We start from the raw sequence: 15,057 nt of genomic DNA on the forward strand, positions 1-15,057 counted from the left end.
CATTTGTTCTCGAGATGGACTTCCGGGCCGGCTGGAACCAGCTCTTGATGGTTCCGAACATGACGAATAGATCGGTCTTGCACAAGAAGAAAAGATGACAAGCAAAGCAAAGGTAGATCCTCAGGAAAGCGCAACCTGCGATGCCGAATCAATGGCTCGTTCCACAGATTTATCCCCTTCATGCTTCTTTTTTTGCTGATCTTGCCAAACTTGTGCTCAGTTATTCACTCTGCGTCAGTGGTGCCCCTGGGCCGCGTAACTCAGCGCCACGCTCTCTCCGCTGTGGATCCACCGAGTGCTGCGGTGCGGGTAGGGCTATGCAAGATTGGTGGCTTCGCATTTGCTTGCGTGGACATAACTGGCTAATTGGGGACGACGTTTTCAGTATGCATTTCATTGATCCGTGTGATGTCACTGTCCTTGAGATATCTGGACTGCTGAAGATATCTACGGAGTAGATTGGCCGTCAACCCTTTTGTAACTTGTGGCAAAGCTTATCCCGGACGATCGCCGATAGCTTATGTGAGGAAAAAAACTCAGGCAAAAATATAACCCGCCCGCCCTAAACTCGAGCCACAGATTGAGCAAATATCCGGAGAGGTCTTGGTAGGCAACCGTTGATGATCCCCAAGTTCGAAAGTTCTTGGCATCGTAGGGCTGCTCGGCAGACCCCCGGTTCGATTTCAATACGCCACCATGGTGGACATCCTCAACTCTGAGCCACAAGATTTATTCTTAGCATAGCCGTATATAAGGGTCGCAAGCTACGTCCCACTTACGAGCGCAAACTACAACCTCTCCATCCATTCCTCTCTTTGACCTTCTTTCTATCAGATATACTACACCAAAAAGCAAAGATGGGTCTTTTCTCGCATCATCACCACCACCACAATCAACCTGAAGGTGGCCCTCCTCCCGGCAACCACCAGGGAGGCCCCGGCGGTCCTGGTGGTCCTGGAGGATTTGGAGGCGCTGGCGGCCCTGGTGGCTTTGGGGGCCCTGGCGGTCCTCATGGCGGACCCCATGGCGGACCCCATGGCGGCCCTCACGGAGGCCCCGGCGGCCCTGGTGGTCCTGGTGGATTTGGAGGCCCTCCTCATGGCGGTCCTCATGGCGGCCCTCATGGTGGTCCCGGCGGCCCTGGTGGCCCTGGTGGCTTTGGAGGACCTGGTGGCTTTGGACGACCTGGTGGCTTTGGACGACCTGGTGGCTTTGGAGGACCTGGTCACCACGGCGGGCCTGGAGGTGGCCCTCACGGTGGCCCTGGTGGCGGCCCTGGCGGCCCCGGTGGAGTAAGTCAATATACTATCTTGCAGTCAACCTGGCCTGTCTAAGCTCTGACGTCTTCTTAGCGCGGCGGCTGGTAAGCGGAGTACGTACGGAAATGGGTATGAGGTGCGGGTGGAAAGGGATCGGGCATGACAAGCTGCATATGAGCCCCACGAAGGAATGTCAATGAACATTCTGCTTCAATGCACCATGACAATTTAGTGGTATCTGCGACGTGCCGAGATACATCATGATTAGGCGTCAAGACGGGGAACTCAAGGATCGCATGATCGGCATGAAGCAAAGTATCAGAAGCGGGAAAATACGATTTGATACGGGATATCTTGAAGTAAATGAATGCTTGCGAGTACAATCAGGGTATGTGGACATCAGTAAACCGGACACCAGCTCCTGTGTCCAGTCCTAACACGCTTCAATGCCCAATCATAATACCAATCAACTCCGTAAGCAGCGACCAAAGAAAACAAATCAGAAGTCCCAAAAATGAACGTGTCAAAGGCTTTCGTAATCATGATCATGATGCCGGTTCAACAGTGTTGAGGCATGGAATGACAGTAATGTCAATGTGGGGTAGAAATGGAGGCGTCTAGAGCGGCCGTCCAGCGGTCTTTCGCTGCTGACGTTGAGCTTTTTGCAAAGTCCGATATCGTGTGTTGCTCGCTTTTCCTTTCCAGGCCTGGTGTTTCCTCCAATAACGAGTGATCACCTCCTTCGCCCAGATAATTTCGTTCCTTGTTTGGACGACGGCCGCGCAGTGCGCAGCAAGATTGCGTGCAATCATGCGACGGAACTCATCCCGCTTTGAAATGTGAGCTCGCCAAGCGCGCTGCAGCACTGTGGCTGCGCGGGCGCGCTTCGAAGCTGAGAGCAATCGAGAGCAGAGGAATGCAAGGGCAGCAAGTGTGAAGTCTCCGTCAAGGAGATGCGATGAGGCTTTGCCTGGGGAGACGAGGCATGCTATTGTCATATATTAGTCTTTGTCTTGAAGAACCACTTCTTTCTCTCTGTGAATTCCCTTACCAAACTGAGAGCTACATCCCAACAATCGCAGGCGAGGCTCTAAAGACATCAACACTGAATGTCTATTCATCAATTCGGTGTCTTGATGGGCACTGCCAGTGATATAAGGCTCATACTCATCGATGATGCTCCCATAGATTTTGCCATCAGCAAAGCTGGTTGTCATGTTGCTGATGGTCAGGCCATTAAGAGCTGCCAGGATTGCAGCCCACTGCTGGAGCGATGCAGCATGCTCATCATTATTGGAAGACGGTTTCCGTGTAAACCATTGTTCGTCCTTGACCCAGTCATAGCCAAGTTGCGAACAAGCCTTGCGCTGGAGCCTCGCAATGTCTTTACTGAGATCCTCCCAGTCAACAAGGCCAGAAAGGCCCCATTTGCTGACCAGAGCCCAGAGGAGCGCGATGGTCTTTTCACGATAACCGTCCACAATATCTTCTGCGCGTACATCACGAAGTATTGCGCCGGAACCCTTGATGGGATTCAAAGCGGAGAGTGCGATTTGAACATTGTGAATTTTCGTTGCCCGGCTGACGCAGGGGTACTTCAGATGTTTGGAGAGAGGCAAATCCCTTTCATCGCCAAGAAGTGAAAGCGCCTCTCCCGAAGACAGAGTGACTTCGGTCAGGTCTTCGAGCTCAGTCTGCAGGTGCTCTGAGGTATAAAAAAGAACTTCAACAATCCTAGTCAGGCGCACGCCATCTCTCAAGTCCACGGCGATGTTGTCCATTAGGTAGTCATATTCTTGCAGCTGATGCTGTTTGTAAGAAACATAACAGCCAAGATGGCCCAGAGCCTTCGTGATGTCGCCAGCAGAAGGTAATAACAGACGGGATAGAGCATGGAGGACTTCAACAGAAGACTTGTAAGGAGATGATGATACAAACAGCCGACGAGGTAAACCGGTGCCCAGATTTTGTCTTGCTTGGTCCAAAAGGATAACGAGCACAATGCTTCGAAGAACCGTCCGACGATAAGACTTTGCGTGCGTTTCTGCGTGGGCATCAATCACATGATCGATATCATCGTTGTGCAGCAAGAATGCGTCCAGAAAGCGTTCGATTTTTCGGGAAATCGCGTTTCTGGCTTTGAGTTCGTTCCCAAAGGGCTCGCTCGCATGATCAAACAGATTGGAATCGCTGGAAACCTTTCGACCCACGACCGTCTCCAAAGCTGGCACCAATGCGCGAAGGTCATACGACTGGATCCAGATGTCAAGATACTTCCTCCGTAAGCCCACATCTTGCTTGAGACGACTGTCCCGGGCAAGGACATCTTTGGGGATACTCAATATTCCACATGATAAGGATGCCTGAAGTCGTTGATAGAGTTGTGTAAAGTATTCGGTGTGGTAGAGTTCAAGAAATTCTAGGCGAAGTGCATGTGGATCAATGGCAGTTGGGTCTCCATTAGTGCACTCAAACAAAGCATTGACCAACTGAGTGATCACAGTTTCCTGATGCGAGAGCCAGTTGTCTTCGTACAGAGAGGGTTCCGAGATGTTCTCTGTCAACATCGGATATTGGTGGTTCAACTCCTTCAATCTCAAAACATTTCCAACCTTCGAAGCACGCCCAGTCTGCGGATGATCACGTCGTTCTGACAATGCAGATGCGCGGGCGTTGAGCGATGCGGATGCATTTTTCAGACGATCCTTTGACTCAGTGCGAAGTCCTTTTCCAAGATGAAGAGAAGGTGGCAAGAGTTGGACACTATTCTGCTTTTCACCTAAGACACCCCGCTTTGCTGACTGCTTCTTTGCTCCGGCGACAGAGCTCGTAGACTCTGACTTTCTCAGCTGGTGGGTTGTTGTGGTGCGGCGAGCAGGTTTCGATACCGGGGCTGTACTGATTCTTTTCGGCTTTGATGGCACACTGGCTTCCGTGGTGCTTTTCTTTTCAATTTTGACGACAGCTCCGGGAGGAACATTCTCCTTGCCGCCATTTTTGCCCGCAACATCCACCCTGAACGTAGCTTCCTGCGCGATTTTCGTACTAGGTTGGAGGGGAGCCCTGCGGGCAGATACTGCCAAGGACTTCCTGGCTTGTCGTTTTGCAATTTGTGCTTCAAGGGTATTGACTTGGGTATCTTCCGCTACCGGAGGCACGGCATTTCCACAAGGGTTTTTGAGCGGACTAAAAAGTCCCATGAAAACGCTAGCCACGGTGGTATCATCTGGTGGGATATAGACTGTGTTACGCCGAACATTCTTTTTCAAGCCGTTTCCCTGATCCTCCCAATTCAATCCTTTGAGGGCAGGTCGTGCGACAGACAGGGATCCGTCACTGGTCTTCAGTTGGAGTGTTTGCGGTATTTGTAGTGTTTCAGACTCCAGTTTCAAATGTCGGGATGGCGGACTCGGGGCAAAGTTGACTTTTGGGCGGAATCGCTGGGCGGGTTGAGCAAGCAAGGATGACTTGCGATCAGAAGGGCCTCGAGGCACTGCATTTGGTCTCCTCCGTTTCTCTGCTGGGCCAGCCGGCTTCTCGGCAATATCTTCGTGGACATGGAATGTATTTCCGGCTCGATTGGCTCGTCGAGGGCGAACCCCGGTCAGGATCGGTGCTCGTACTTCGGTAGTGTATTCAATCTGTCCCGTCGGTTCGAAGACCGATTCGCCATCCAACAAGCTGTCGAACGTGTCGCTACCGCTGTGTTCACTAAATCCAGAGGACCGCGACCTCGACGGGCATGGTGTGAAGGCTTCATTGAGAATTCCAGACATGCTGTCGAGGCACGGGCGGTTGAAGGCAGATATTTTATCGGCGCATAAGGTCGTTGGAATGTAGTTTGGAGGTTGCGGTAGTCGATAGTGCAGTGCAACCTTGCAGCTTGCTGATCACAGAGAAGCGGTGAGGTTGATGCGTGGGGTGTTTCCCAACACACACTTGTTGGAATGTCGAGTAGGATAGTTGATTAGAAGTGGTAGCTGACGATAAACACGACTGCTACTGACGAACCACGCGTATCTATCGCGTGTCTGTGATCCAAAGCACCCTCCGTGCTGTTGACACGCGCGTTGTCTAGGGCAACTATTATTACCTAATATAGGTGGGGCATACAAACGTGACTGTTGAGCATCGCTCCTTCCCAAAGGAGAATAGCACCGACATGGCCCAACCAGGTAGGTGTGCACTTGCATAAACCCAAACCGGCTAACTATCTTTGTCATCTACTTGTTCAATGTACGGAGACAGTCCCAAAGTCTATCTTTGTATCCAACTACATTCGGCGCTATCCACCGTGTAATCTGCGTAGGCTGCAGCCGGAAGCTCGGTCGCAGGTACTTTGCCTTTGTCCCGCCCCCTGGCATATTCTAAACGACGACACCCTACTCCTCGTTCACCTCGGATCTACCGGCGGATATAGTAGATGAGTTGATCACAATCGGTTGTTGTATAGGCTACCAATCAGATGGATGGAGATCAGGGTCATCGTATTGGTTGACTGGTTGAACATGCAGGGCAAAGCTATGTCATTGCGAGAAAAGGAGGCGAGTGGGTCAGCAGCCCTAATTTAGACAAGTTAGACTCTCGTGACTTCTCCTTTCCCCGGATGATCCGTCAACGTGGCCGCGCCCCTAAGCTCCTTGTTCTTTGTTTCTTGTCTGAGACTGTTGGACTAGCATGATATTGTGACTGGAGTGTGTTGGTTGTTCTGCGACATGTCCCTAGGCGCGCGCCTTTTCCTGTAACAACCTTCGCCATCCCCCTCCACTCCGTCACCATTCCGCCAGCCCGCCACCTCCACTTCCATTCCTCGCTCTGCTCTCCGGCATGATTGTCGGCTATGGAGTCTTTTGTGCCTAAGGACTCGCCTCTGGACGACTACCTCCAAGGTACGTGTGGCCTTGCGACGCAATACGGAGGGCCCGCATACTGACACGCTTTGGCTCTAGGGGTGGGTGAAAGTGAGGAGAAATGGCCAGCGTCGGAAGCGAACGGCGATAGTGAACACGATGTCCCGCCCTCTGACTTTGCTCCTCGCGGAGCTTCTCGCTTCCAAAAACGTGTTCGCAACAAGCTCCCAAAGCCCTTGAACCTCCGGCACTCGCCACATGGGGCGATTGTCGAGAAACTATACAGTGCCTGCACGGTATGGCTCCTGCGATACAATGATGGGAAATATATCCTAACCTATGTGCCCATCTGTTTAGTCTGCCCTAAATGCACGTATTGCAAGAGGAGACAATGAGAGATTCCTGGAACAATTCGGATATGTCATCGTCGCCTCCCAGTTATTGAACGAGCACAGCGCGCCCTCCTACACATCCGCTGTGGACGTCCTTTCAGCATCGCAACCGGCCGAACTCCCCTCCCTCTCCACAACTTTCGGCTTGCAAGGCGCCCTTGTCACTGCCGCTACATCCTTCTCGATAGTTTGGTCACTACACTGGGGCCGTTCGAAGACTGGATCTGGGCTCAATCCACGTAAAGTCGGGATTTTGCTGGTTTTAGTCCCGGTTCTCGGAGTCTTTTTCTATGCATTCGCGAAACGACAATGGCTGAAGTACTTGCGGCACCAGGCGGTGGAAGCTGCCGGGACTTTTGTGGGCAATGCTCAGGGATTTGACTCGGCTGCTTCAGCTTCGGTGGTCTTCATACAAGAGGTGGAGCTGGTTTCCAGAGGCTACCGGATGTAAGATTTGTGCATCAGGTCGGGGAAAGAGTACGAACTGACTTGGCCTTCCAGAAGTACCCCCTTGCCCCCTATCAGTCGACTGGAGGACCAGGTGCAAATCCGACGGTGCTTGCGACTTCGGAGAGCTGTGTCTGAATGTTTTTGGTCAATCCTTGAACGCTATATTCGGTCGCAAAATATATTACGGCCTCTGACCGATGAAGCTAACCTAGCCAAATACTACGATATCTACGATATCGCACTCGAGGACCTCGAAGCAATCGAGTCAGCATTATCGCATCGGTCCATGGAAGACCAGTATTCGTTGCGGTTTCTGCGCGAATTGTTTGGAAAACTATACACTGTGAGAAAGAGTGTTCTATGCTGCCTCCTGGCGCTCAGTGCCGATGGAGATGGATCTGATATCACGAGGTGGAGTGCCGCCGTGGAGGAGATGCGCGAGCTTGCTGCAGTTACTGGAACTAGCATGGCCAAGATGGCCAACATCTTGAACGAGGAGGATCGTGAGTGTCTCTTTTGTCTTTTTTGACCTGCTCCGAGAGACACCAGCTAATTTTTGCAGGGGACGCCATCCCGCCGTCGCCGTTACCGTCCGCCTCTCCAAGCAAGGAGCATATGCGTGCGCAATTTCGGCGACTCAACTCCTTATCTCAGGCCGTTCGTGCCTTGCATGCCAAAATGCACATCATCAGCGAGGAGTCCAACGCCAATCTCGAAAAGTCAGAGGCTGGGGAATTTGAAGCGAATCTCCTTGTGCAATACGATGCCATCGGTGGCGATATCAGGGCTCTACTCCAAGAGTGGGAATTAGGGAGAGCCGCCATTGTCAACAATCCAGGTCGTCTCAGTGCCACAGATAGCTCCAGGCCCCCAAGTACAGCCTTTCCACTGTCTCCCACCCCTAGTCTTGGCGGTACTACCGCCGTTGAGGGTAGTCCGACCGACGCTCTCAAAGCCCTGAATGGGGAGAGCCGTCCAGATTTGACACATAGCTTCGATGACGAGGAGATCTTTGAAGCAGTCGTTCTCCCTGCCTCGCGAAACAAGAGAGCGTCTCTGACAAGAGATGAGCGTTTGGCACGCGTTCGAGAAGCCCGTGCGAATAAAGTGGCAGTTCAAGATAAGGCAAATGCAAAAACCAATATGCTCAAGGAACTGGAGATGGTCATCCAGCAAAGACCTCGCAACAATACCTCAAAACGGGTGACCAGTATCTAACCAAATACTGTCCCCAGAAGCTTCAGCACCCACACAGCCTCGCGCTCTCTTGTTCTTTTTGTTTTCTTGCTCAATGCGAAGCATGGCTTCACGTCGCCATAGCTTGCTGACACGATACCCATGAAATTTATAGAAGGATCCGGCGATGGTGGTGTTTTCAATGTTGTCAAACTTTCTTTATTTTCATATTTTTTTCGCTATTTGGCTATACAGGGCTATATGTGGCTTGTCTCATTTCGTTTGTATTATCACTTATTGGAGGGTTTGTTTCGCTCCTCGGTACAGTTTTCTCGCTTGCAGGTTGGGATTTTGGGGTCTCATTCCAGGCCTTTTTGTACATTGCAGCTTTCCTCGTTACCAATGGACCTGTATTTGATTATTTTTCACGCCTCTCCTGAGTTGCCCCTCATACATAGAGACGGATGTAGACACCTTGCAGCCTTGGGCACCACGCTAACCGAAAGTGGTCATATCGCCAAACGCGTGCGCGCGTGTTTCCCCACTAGCCCTCGAACGCGATTTCGCCTGAGATTCAGACCGCTGACTCTTCTACCTTCATTAGCAGCCTCAACTCTGGATTCCCCTCTCCCTCCTCCTCACACCTTCGCCGTCAATCCGCCGTTTCCCCGTCTCCCCCATTCTCTTAATACATTTCCTTTTTCAAAAACCCACAAACGCAACCCCACATCAACAGTAAGTGCACAAACTCCAACCCGACCGTTGTGCGAAGAGCCCAATTAACACGCTGGAACAGTGCTTGAGGCACGATTGGAACAGGCAAGCCTTCTGAAGCGCGTATGTAACCCCCTAGCATGGATACTTTCCTCGCCGTCGGTCCTCTATGCTGACTTTCGCTCTTCTAGGTCGTCGACGCCATCAAGGACCTTGTCCAGGACTGCAACTTCGACTGCAATGACTCCGGCATTGCCCTCCAGGCCATGGACAACTCGCACGTTGCCCTGGTCTCCATGCTGCTCCGTGCTGAGGGATTCTCTCCCTACCGCTGCGACCGTAACATTGCCCTCGGCATCAACCTGCTCTCCCTCACCAAGGTCCTGCGGGCTGCCCAGAATGAAGACATCTTGACCCTGAAGGCTGAGGACTCGCCGGATGCTGTTAACCTGATGTTCGAGAGTGCCGAGACCGACAGGCTAAGTGAGTATGATATCAAGCTCATGGACATTGACCAGGAGCACCTGGCCATCCCCGAGACTGAATATGCCGCAACCGTTGAGATGCCCTCCATGGAGTTCCAGCGCATCTGCAGAGATCTTAACGCTCTCTCCGAGTCCGGTGAGTATATCAGATTGCCGTATTCTGCGGAACGAGAAACGTGAGGCTAATTCGCTTATCTCCAGTCGTCATTGAGGCCAGCAAGGAGGGTGTCAAGTTCTCCTGCTCCGGTGACATTGGCAACGGCTCCGTTACCATCCGCCAGCACACCAACGTCGACAAGCCCGACCAGAACGTTACCATTGACCTTTCCGAGCCTGTCGCCCTGACCTTCTCCCTCAAGTACCTCGTCAACTTCTGCAAGGCGTCGAACCTGTCCGGCTCCGTAAGGCTGAACCTGTCCCAGGAGGTGCCTCTGCTTGTTGAGTACCCTCTTGGCAGCGGCCACCTGCGGTTCTACCTCGCCCCTAAGGTATGTGAAACTACTTCCGAGCCTGTGCGAGCAATGCTAACCCGCTCTCTTTTCCACAGATCGGCGATGAGGAGTAGATCACATGAACTGGTCAAGACCAGGCAAAACGAAGCCCCTACGATAATGGAGATCCCCTGACGGAGGCAATGACTTGTTACTTTTTTCTGCCCTACGTCGTCCCGGAATAGAAGGGATGGCAAAGTTTTTTTTCCCATGATAGTTTGTTCCAATTACATCCCGTGTGGTCTAATTAAAGGCTCTTGGGCTATTTCATCTACCCACCTTGCATATTACCAGTAAAGAGTTCCGGTGCTGAAATCTTCCATTTTGCACGTTCTGTACTACTAGCCCACAACAATGGGAGGTACAAGGATGCTTCCATATCTCGCAAAATCTTCGATTTCCTTTCTTTAACGAATCATACAAACAACCCAACCCTAAAGCCCAGCCCATCAAACACCATGTACAGTCAAGGACCCCATAAGAGAGACCTAGCAGGGACATGGCCCGCAACCCCACTAATTAGCAGAGTCGCCAAAAATCAATCCTTTTCAGACCCACTCCTGGCGCACAACGCAGCAACAGCAAGTGGAACGGGGGTAAAATACTGACCTGGGGGGAGAAAAAAGGTGAAGCGCCACCCCCGCCAGAATGATCGGAATCGAATGATACCACCCCCTCCCCGTAAAGGAGAGGAGCACAGTATGCCGCGTATTGCACTAAAGTGTCATCACACACAATCTCCGCACCGACGCTCCCATAGGGTATCGAACCAGCCCCCGAAGGAACCAGCCGTTTCCCCGGTATTTCTGATGCCGAATGCAGGTGTGTCGACTAGGTCACACCAGGCCCTCGCGGGCAGCACCGGCCCCCGGACTTCGCGGGCGAAGAGAGGGCGGGTAGGGTAGTTGGAGATTTCTCCGAATTTCTCATTTGCAAAAGGTCTTGGGCTGGACGAAGTCCAGGGCACCAAGGACAGGGGCGAACCCGCTGTCGTGTGTAGCAAAGAAACGCAGCATTGGCAGGGATGGCGCTTGAGGAAAAGAAAAAAAGAAGAGAGGAAGTGAGTCAAAAGAAAATGGGAAGCTGTGGGCTGTCATGTTGACCGCCTTCTGGAGTGGGTGCTAGTTGGGATTCTGCCGCGGAGTGGAGGAAAGCCTCCTAAGCTATGGTCGTGCACCTGGCTATCACTATCGAGAATGCCTTTTTGGACGATGAGAGAAAGTTTGAATTTATTTGAATGGATTGCCCTGTCCAAAGCTCTGGGTTGGAAGCCGGGAACACTGCGTAGCTTGATCAAATTATCACGATATGTTTTGTAAGGCAGCGAGCTCAAGCCGAACTATACAGCCCGGATTCCCCATCCTCCAGATACTTTGATTTGTTGAAATCAAATCTCTTCAAACGCTCGAACAATAAAAGACCTCCCATCAATGTTCAGTTTCTCTCCAGGCACTCTCCAAGGCCCTTTACCCTCGCCTTCAAATCCAGTTCTCATAGACGGCAGCACCGCTCCTGCCGTTCCAACTACATACCGATCCTTCCAGGCTGAGCTCCATTCCTCCCTTCTGACACTAACATCGGCCCCAGTCTTAATCACAGTCCAAGCTCCAGACTTATTCTTCTGTCGTTTATGAGTCTGAGACTGCTGCAGTGCAAGATAGGTGCCCCAGATCCGGCCGAGGAATGTCTTGGTCACGGTAATCTCGCCCTCTCTTTCCAGCTCACTGTCGTCAGACTCTAGCACCCACGACATTCCTTTACTCATCCCCTCGGGACCTTCTCTAAAGGGCAACTCCCGCCAGACCTCCTCGTACTCCGTTACAGGTGCCCCCGGCAGGTCAGGGCGGGGCATGGATCCTGTCTCAAGGTCATCACCGTTTGGCAGTGAGACAAACGTGCCGCAATCAACGCTCTCGAAGGCATTATGCGAGTCGAGCTCGTGAGTGAAGGATACGCGCACTAGAGAAGCGATTAGCTTTGACTCGAGATTAGACGAGAGTACTTGGTACTACAGACGAGGCTCTTGACTTTCAATCAGTCGTTGTCCAGCAATTGCCCAGTCCACTTGACCGGTCTCTTTGTCCATTCGCAAGTCTAGGTACCAGTCCTTAACAGACATGACGATTGTATCCGTCGTTTCCTGCGCAGGCTCGGGGAGCCATCGTAGGGAAATACGGGTGGAGAAGCGACAAGACGAAGCTGCGGGATTACCGGTATTGGCCATATTAAAACTTGATCGGTCTCCTATCCTTGGAAAAGGAATCAATGAAGTCAAGGGGCATTTAGGGGAACAAAAGCGCCCTTGCAATGACTGGATGCTGTCGGATGGATCGGAGTTCTCCAGATTCCGTGGGCCCTAATAGGGAAGTTTGTAGGTCGCTGCGGGTATTTGAACTTTAAACCCTAGAAAGTAGGGCCTGCGATAGAGACGAATTGGGTATGTCGAGGAGAAGAATGCGCAGCCTATAAGGTGGGTGTCGCTAAACGACACACCGATCGCTGCGGGCCTTATCGGCTTCCCCTCATGCCCCGCACATCGGCTCGAGCAGCTCTTTTGGAACACGGACTCCATGGTGGTTGATCACACCTGAGTGTCCCGCTTAACTATCGTCCGTATTATGCAACGGTGCCATTAGAAGCTGCGGGAACAAAGTAAAAAGCCGGCATAGTGAAAGTTCTTCTTTCTTATCACAACCTCGACCCGAATGATCCAGAAGACGATTCACTCAAAAGCAGCTCGCCGCAACGCTAATGTGGGCAATCGTGGAAGGCCACGCTGAGATTGTACAAATGCTCTTAGATCAAGGTATGAATCCAATGGAGGTTTGGAATGTCCAGGGGTCCGCGCTGAAGGCTGCCTCCATGTCCAGGAATATGGCGATCAAGAAGATGATAATGAGGAAAGTGGTGGTGATCAAAGGACAGAAGCATATGGAATAGAATACCACCTAAGATATGAAAAAATTTGAGCAGGAGTTTAGAGTCGGGCTTGAATTTTTATATAACATGGACTGTATATGGCCCTAGGCCGCAATGCTTCACTAGGTACGTCTGAAAATGAACGTGCTAACAAATATTCCCTGGTATCGAATTTTCACTTTTCAACTTGTCTACAAACATCAATGGTAACTCTTCACACGCGAAAGGTCATTCATTAATCTCATTTCAAACATGAAGATGCACCTATATCTCCGTAAAAGTCAATTTGCACGTCTGGCCCTTCGGTCGTGCCGAGATGATTTGATCATCCAGCTTCATAGAACCATTCATGTCAGGCGCCACTGTGGTAGTAAATCGAGAGTACACTTCCCGAACAAGTATTTTCATCTCAACCAGGGCAAGGCTAACACATTAAATATTAGTACACATCTTAATCTAGAAAGTGTAAGATAGAAAACTCACTTCTTCCCAGTGCACCCCCTCCCACCGACTGCAAAGGCAAAGAAATGCCTATTTCGCTCCGCAGCGCCTTTGGCATCGAGCCATCGATCGGGATAAAACCGGTCTGGGTCTGGAAACACCTCCTCGCAGCTCCGGTGCACAGTGTATGGCTGACAGCTTACAATTGTTTGTGCTGGGATGAAGTATCTATCGATCAATCTTCCTCCTGCGGGCACATATCGCGGTAAAGACATCGGGATCGGTGGGGAACAGCGCAAGGCTTCTTTGATCACTGCATCAAGATACACAAGGCTATCGAACGAGGCGTCAGATGATGAACTTTTCAACTCATGTTGTAATTTTTCCTGAAATTCAAGATTATGGGGCCGTGAGAGCTCCCACATCAAGAAGCACAGTCCGTCGCCGGTAGTGTCGATGCCCGCGGCCATGTGGTCCTTGCATTCGGCAGCTGCTTGCATGAGTTCGAGGCCCGATTCTTTACGCTTAAGCTTTTCCAGAAGCGTATATTCCTCAACCTGGGTTTGTGCAGCCATGTCCAGAACGAACTGGTTGGTCTTCGGTGCGCTGCGTGGGTAGAGGAACTTGGGGAAATAGGGCTCCCAGGAGGGAAGATAATATGCCAGAAGGCTTTCTGGTTTCACTAATCAGCACAAAGTAATCCGAAACAGTAAGGGAAAGAGTAATATTTACTCTGAAGGCTTTGGTGGTAAGTCAGCTCTTTCATTATCTCAAAGTCCTTTTCAATATTTAGTGACTTGAGCCCGCCCGGGCTGAACATGAAATGTGTGACACAGTCGACAGCATAGCAATGGAGGAGCACCTGAACTGTAAGGTTAGCAGGCAGGAGGGAAGTTGGGAGGGTTCAGTAAGCGTACATAAACATCAACGCTTTTCTTGCCAGCTTCTGTGCACTTGGATACGAAAGCCATTGCCCGATCCGTAATAGCAGCAAGAGGCCTTGCTTTCATGACGTTGGTCATCGCATACCGCTCGGCAAACAGACGCTTTCTCTTGCTATGCTGCACAATTGTCAAATAGTTGCTATGAGAGTCTTCATGCAGATGTCAACTTACATCGTCCTTGGATAGTGTTGAAAACAAGGTCCTTTCACGTAGGATTAGTCTAAGTCAACCCACGGCATCATCACGGTAACCCACTTGGTTTTGAATTGTTTGAAAAGGGTATAGAATTCAGTCTTGTCATAGCCACTGCCTCCAGAGGCGTAAATCTCTTTGATAGCATCTGAACCCGTGAAGGATACCTCATTGGGTCCCAAACGTACAACAGGGCCATATACTTGATGAAGACGATGGATGGACTCCCGTCTATTCGCTGTAAACTCCTGGTACTTGATCCAAAGACTTGTGAAGCGAGTGTACCAAGGACCTGGTACCTTGGATAGAGGTGAGACAAGCCCTTTGGCGACAAAATAGCCAAAGAGAAGGACAGCGCCCACCCACACCGATGACATAGTCATACCTACTGTGAAATGCAAGTTTTTGTCCGTAGAATGAACTGTCTTGAGAGCTCCGTGGGGGGTAGTGGGTATTTGAGAAGGCTGTTCACGGCCCTAAATATTTATACCAGAGCACTGATCCCATCAGGGTTCCTATTAGATAATTCGTGTATACTATAAAGACGCCGATAAAGGGACCGCCGATCCCCTCAATGTACCCAATATCCGCCGCTCATCGAATCGTGCGGGGATGAGGGGGTAGACGCGCGCTGAATGGCTTGGTGATGCCCCGATAACATATGGCACTTAGCCCCAATTAGGAAGGCGGAGGAGATGCCACGAATCAACGTCATCAAAGGGATCGGCTAGTAGCCCGTTTGGT

General features: G+C 51.2%; 5 protein-coding genes across 5 annotated transcripts; 2 read left to right on the plus strand and 3 right to left on the minus strand.

Moving 5' to 3' along the window:
* Window positions 1–857: 857 nt before the first annotated feature.
* Window positions 858–1,367, plus strand: N7482_008154 (uncharacterized protein; the record flags this gene model as incomplete). The annotated part of the gene is made up of 2 exons (XM_056690278.1): window positions 858–1,292; window positions 1,353–1,367. 2 exons carry the CDS (start codon window positions 858–860, stop codon window positions 1,365–1,367), a joined length of 450 nt encoding a protein of 149 aa, XP_056540043.1.
* Window positions 1,368–1,876: 509 nt separating this feature from the next.
* sha1 (putative calmodulin-binding protein Sha1) lies at window positions 1,877–5,035 on the minus strand (the record flags this gene model as incomplete). The annotated part of the gene is made up of 2 exons (XM_056690279.1): window positions 1,877–2,247; window positions 2,311–5,035. 2 exons carry the CDS (start codon window positions 5,033–5,035, stop codon window positions 1,877–1,879), a joined length of 3,096 nt encoding a protein of 1,031 aa, XP_056540044.1.
* A 1,064-nt stretch (window positions 5,036–6,099) lies between these two features.
* On the plus strand, window positions 6,100–9,891 carry N7482_008156 (uncharacterized protein; the record flags this gene model as incomplete). Its single annotated transcript, XM_056690280.1, has 9 exons — window positions 6,100–6,148; window positions 6,209–6,405; window positions 6,467–6,948; window positions 7,003–7,454; window positions 7,514–8,161; window positions 8,924–8,964; window positions 9,033–9,462; window positions 9,528–9,814; window positions 9,874–9,891. The coding sequence occupies 9 exons, from the start codon at window positions 6,100–6,102 to the stop codon at window positions 9,889–9,891; spliced, it is 2,604 nt and encodes an 867-aa protein (XP_056540045.1).
* Window positions 9,892–11,204: 1,313 nt separating this feature from the next.
* N7482_008157 (uncharacterized protein) lies at window positions 11,205–12,041 on the minus strand (the record flags this gene model as incomplete). Its single annotated transcript, XM_056690281.1, has 2 exons — window positions 11,205–11,776; window positions 11,834–12,041. 2 exons carry the CDS (start codon window positions 12,039–12,041, stop codon window positions 11,205–11,207), a joined length of 780 nt encoding a protein of 259 aa, XP_056540046.1.
* Window positions 12,042–13,000: 959 nt separating this feature from the next.
* Window positions 13,001–14,690, minus strand: N7482_008158 (cytochrome P450; the record flags this gene model as incomplete). Its single annotated transcript, XM_056690282.1, has 6 exons — window positions 13,001–13,160; window positions 13,220–13,859; window positions 13,910–14,039; window positions 14,095–14,238; window positions 14,293–14,323; window positions 14,377–14,690. The coding sequence occupies 6 exons, from the start codon at window positions 14,688–14,690 to the stop codon at window positions 13,001–13,003; spliced, it is 1,419 nt and encodes a 472-aa protein (XP_056540047.1).
* Window positions 14,691–15,057: the final 367 nt, after the last annotated feature.

The sequence above is a fragment of the Penicillium canariense genome (genome assembly GCF_028826845.1).
Source record: "Penicillium canariense strain IBT 26290 chromosome Unknown utg000006l_segment0_segment0, whole genome shotgun sequence".
NCBI lineage: Eukaryota > Fungi > Ascomycota > Eurotiomycetes > Eurotiales > Aspergillaceae > Penicillium > Penicillium canariense.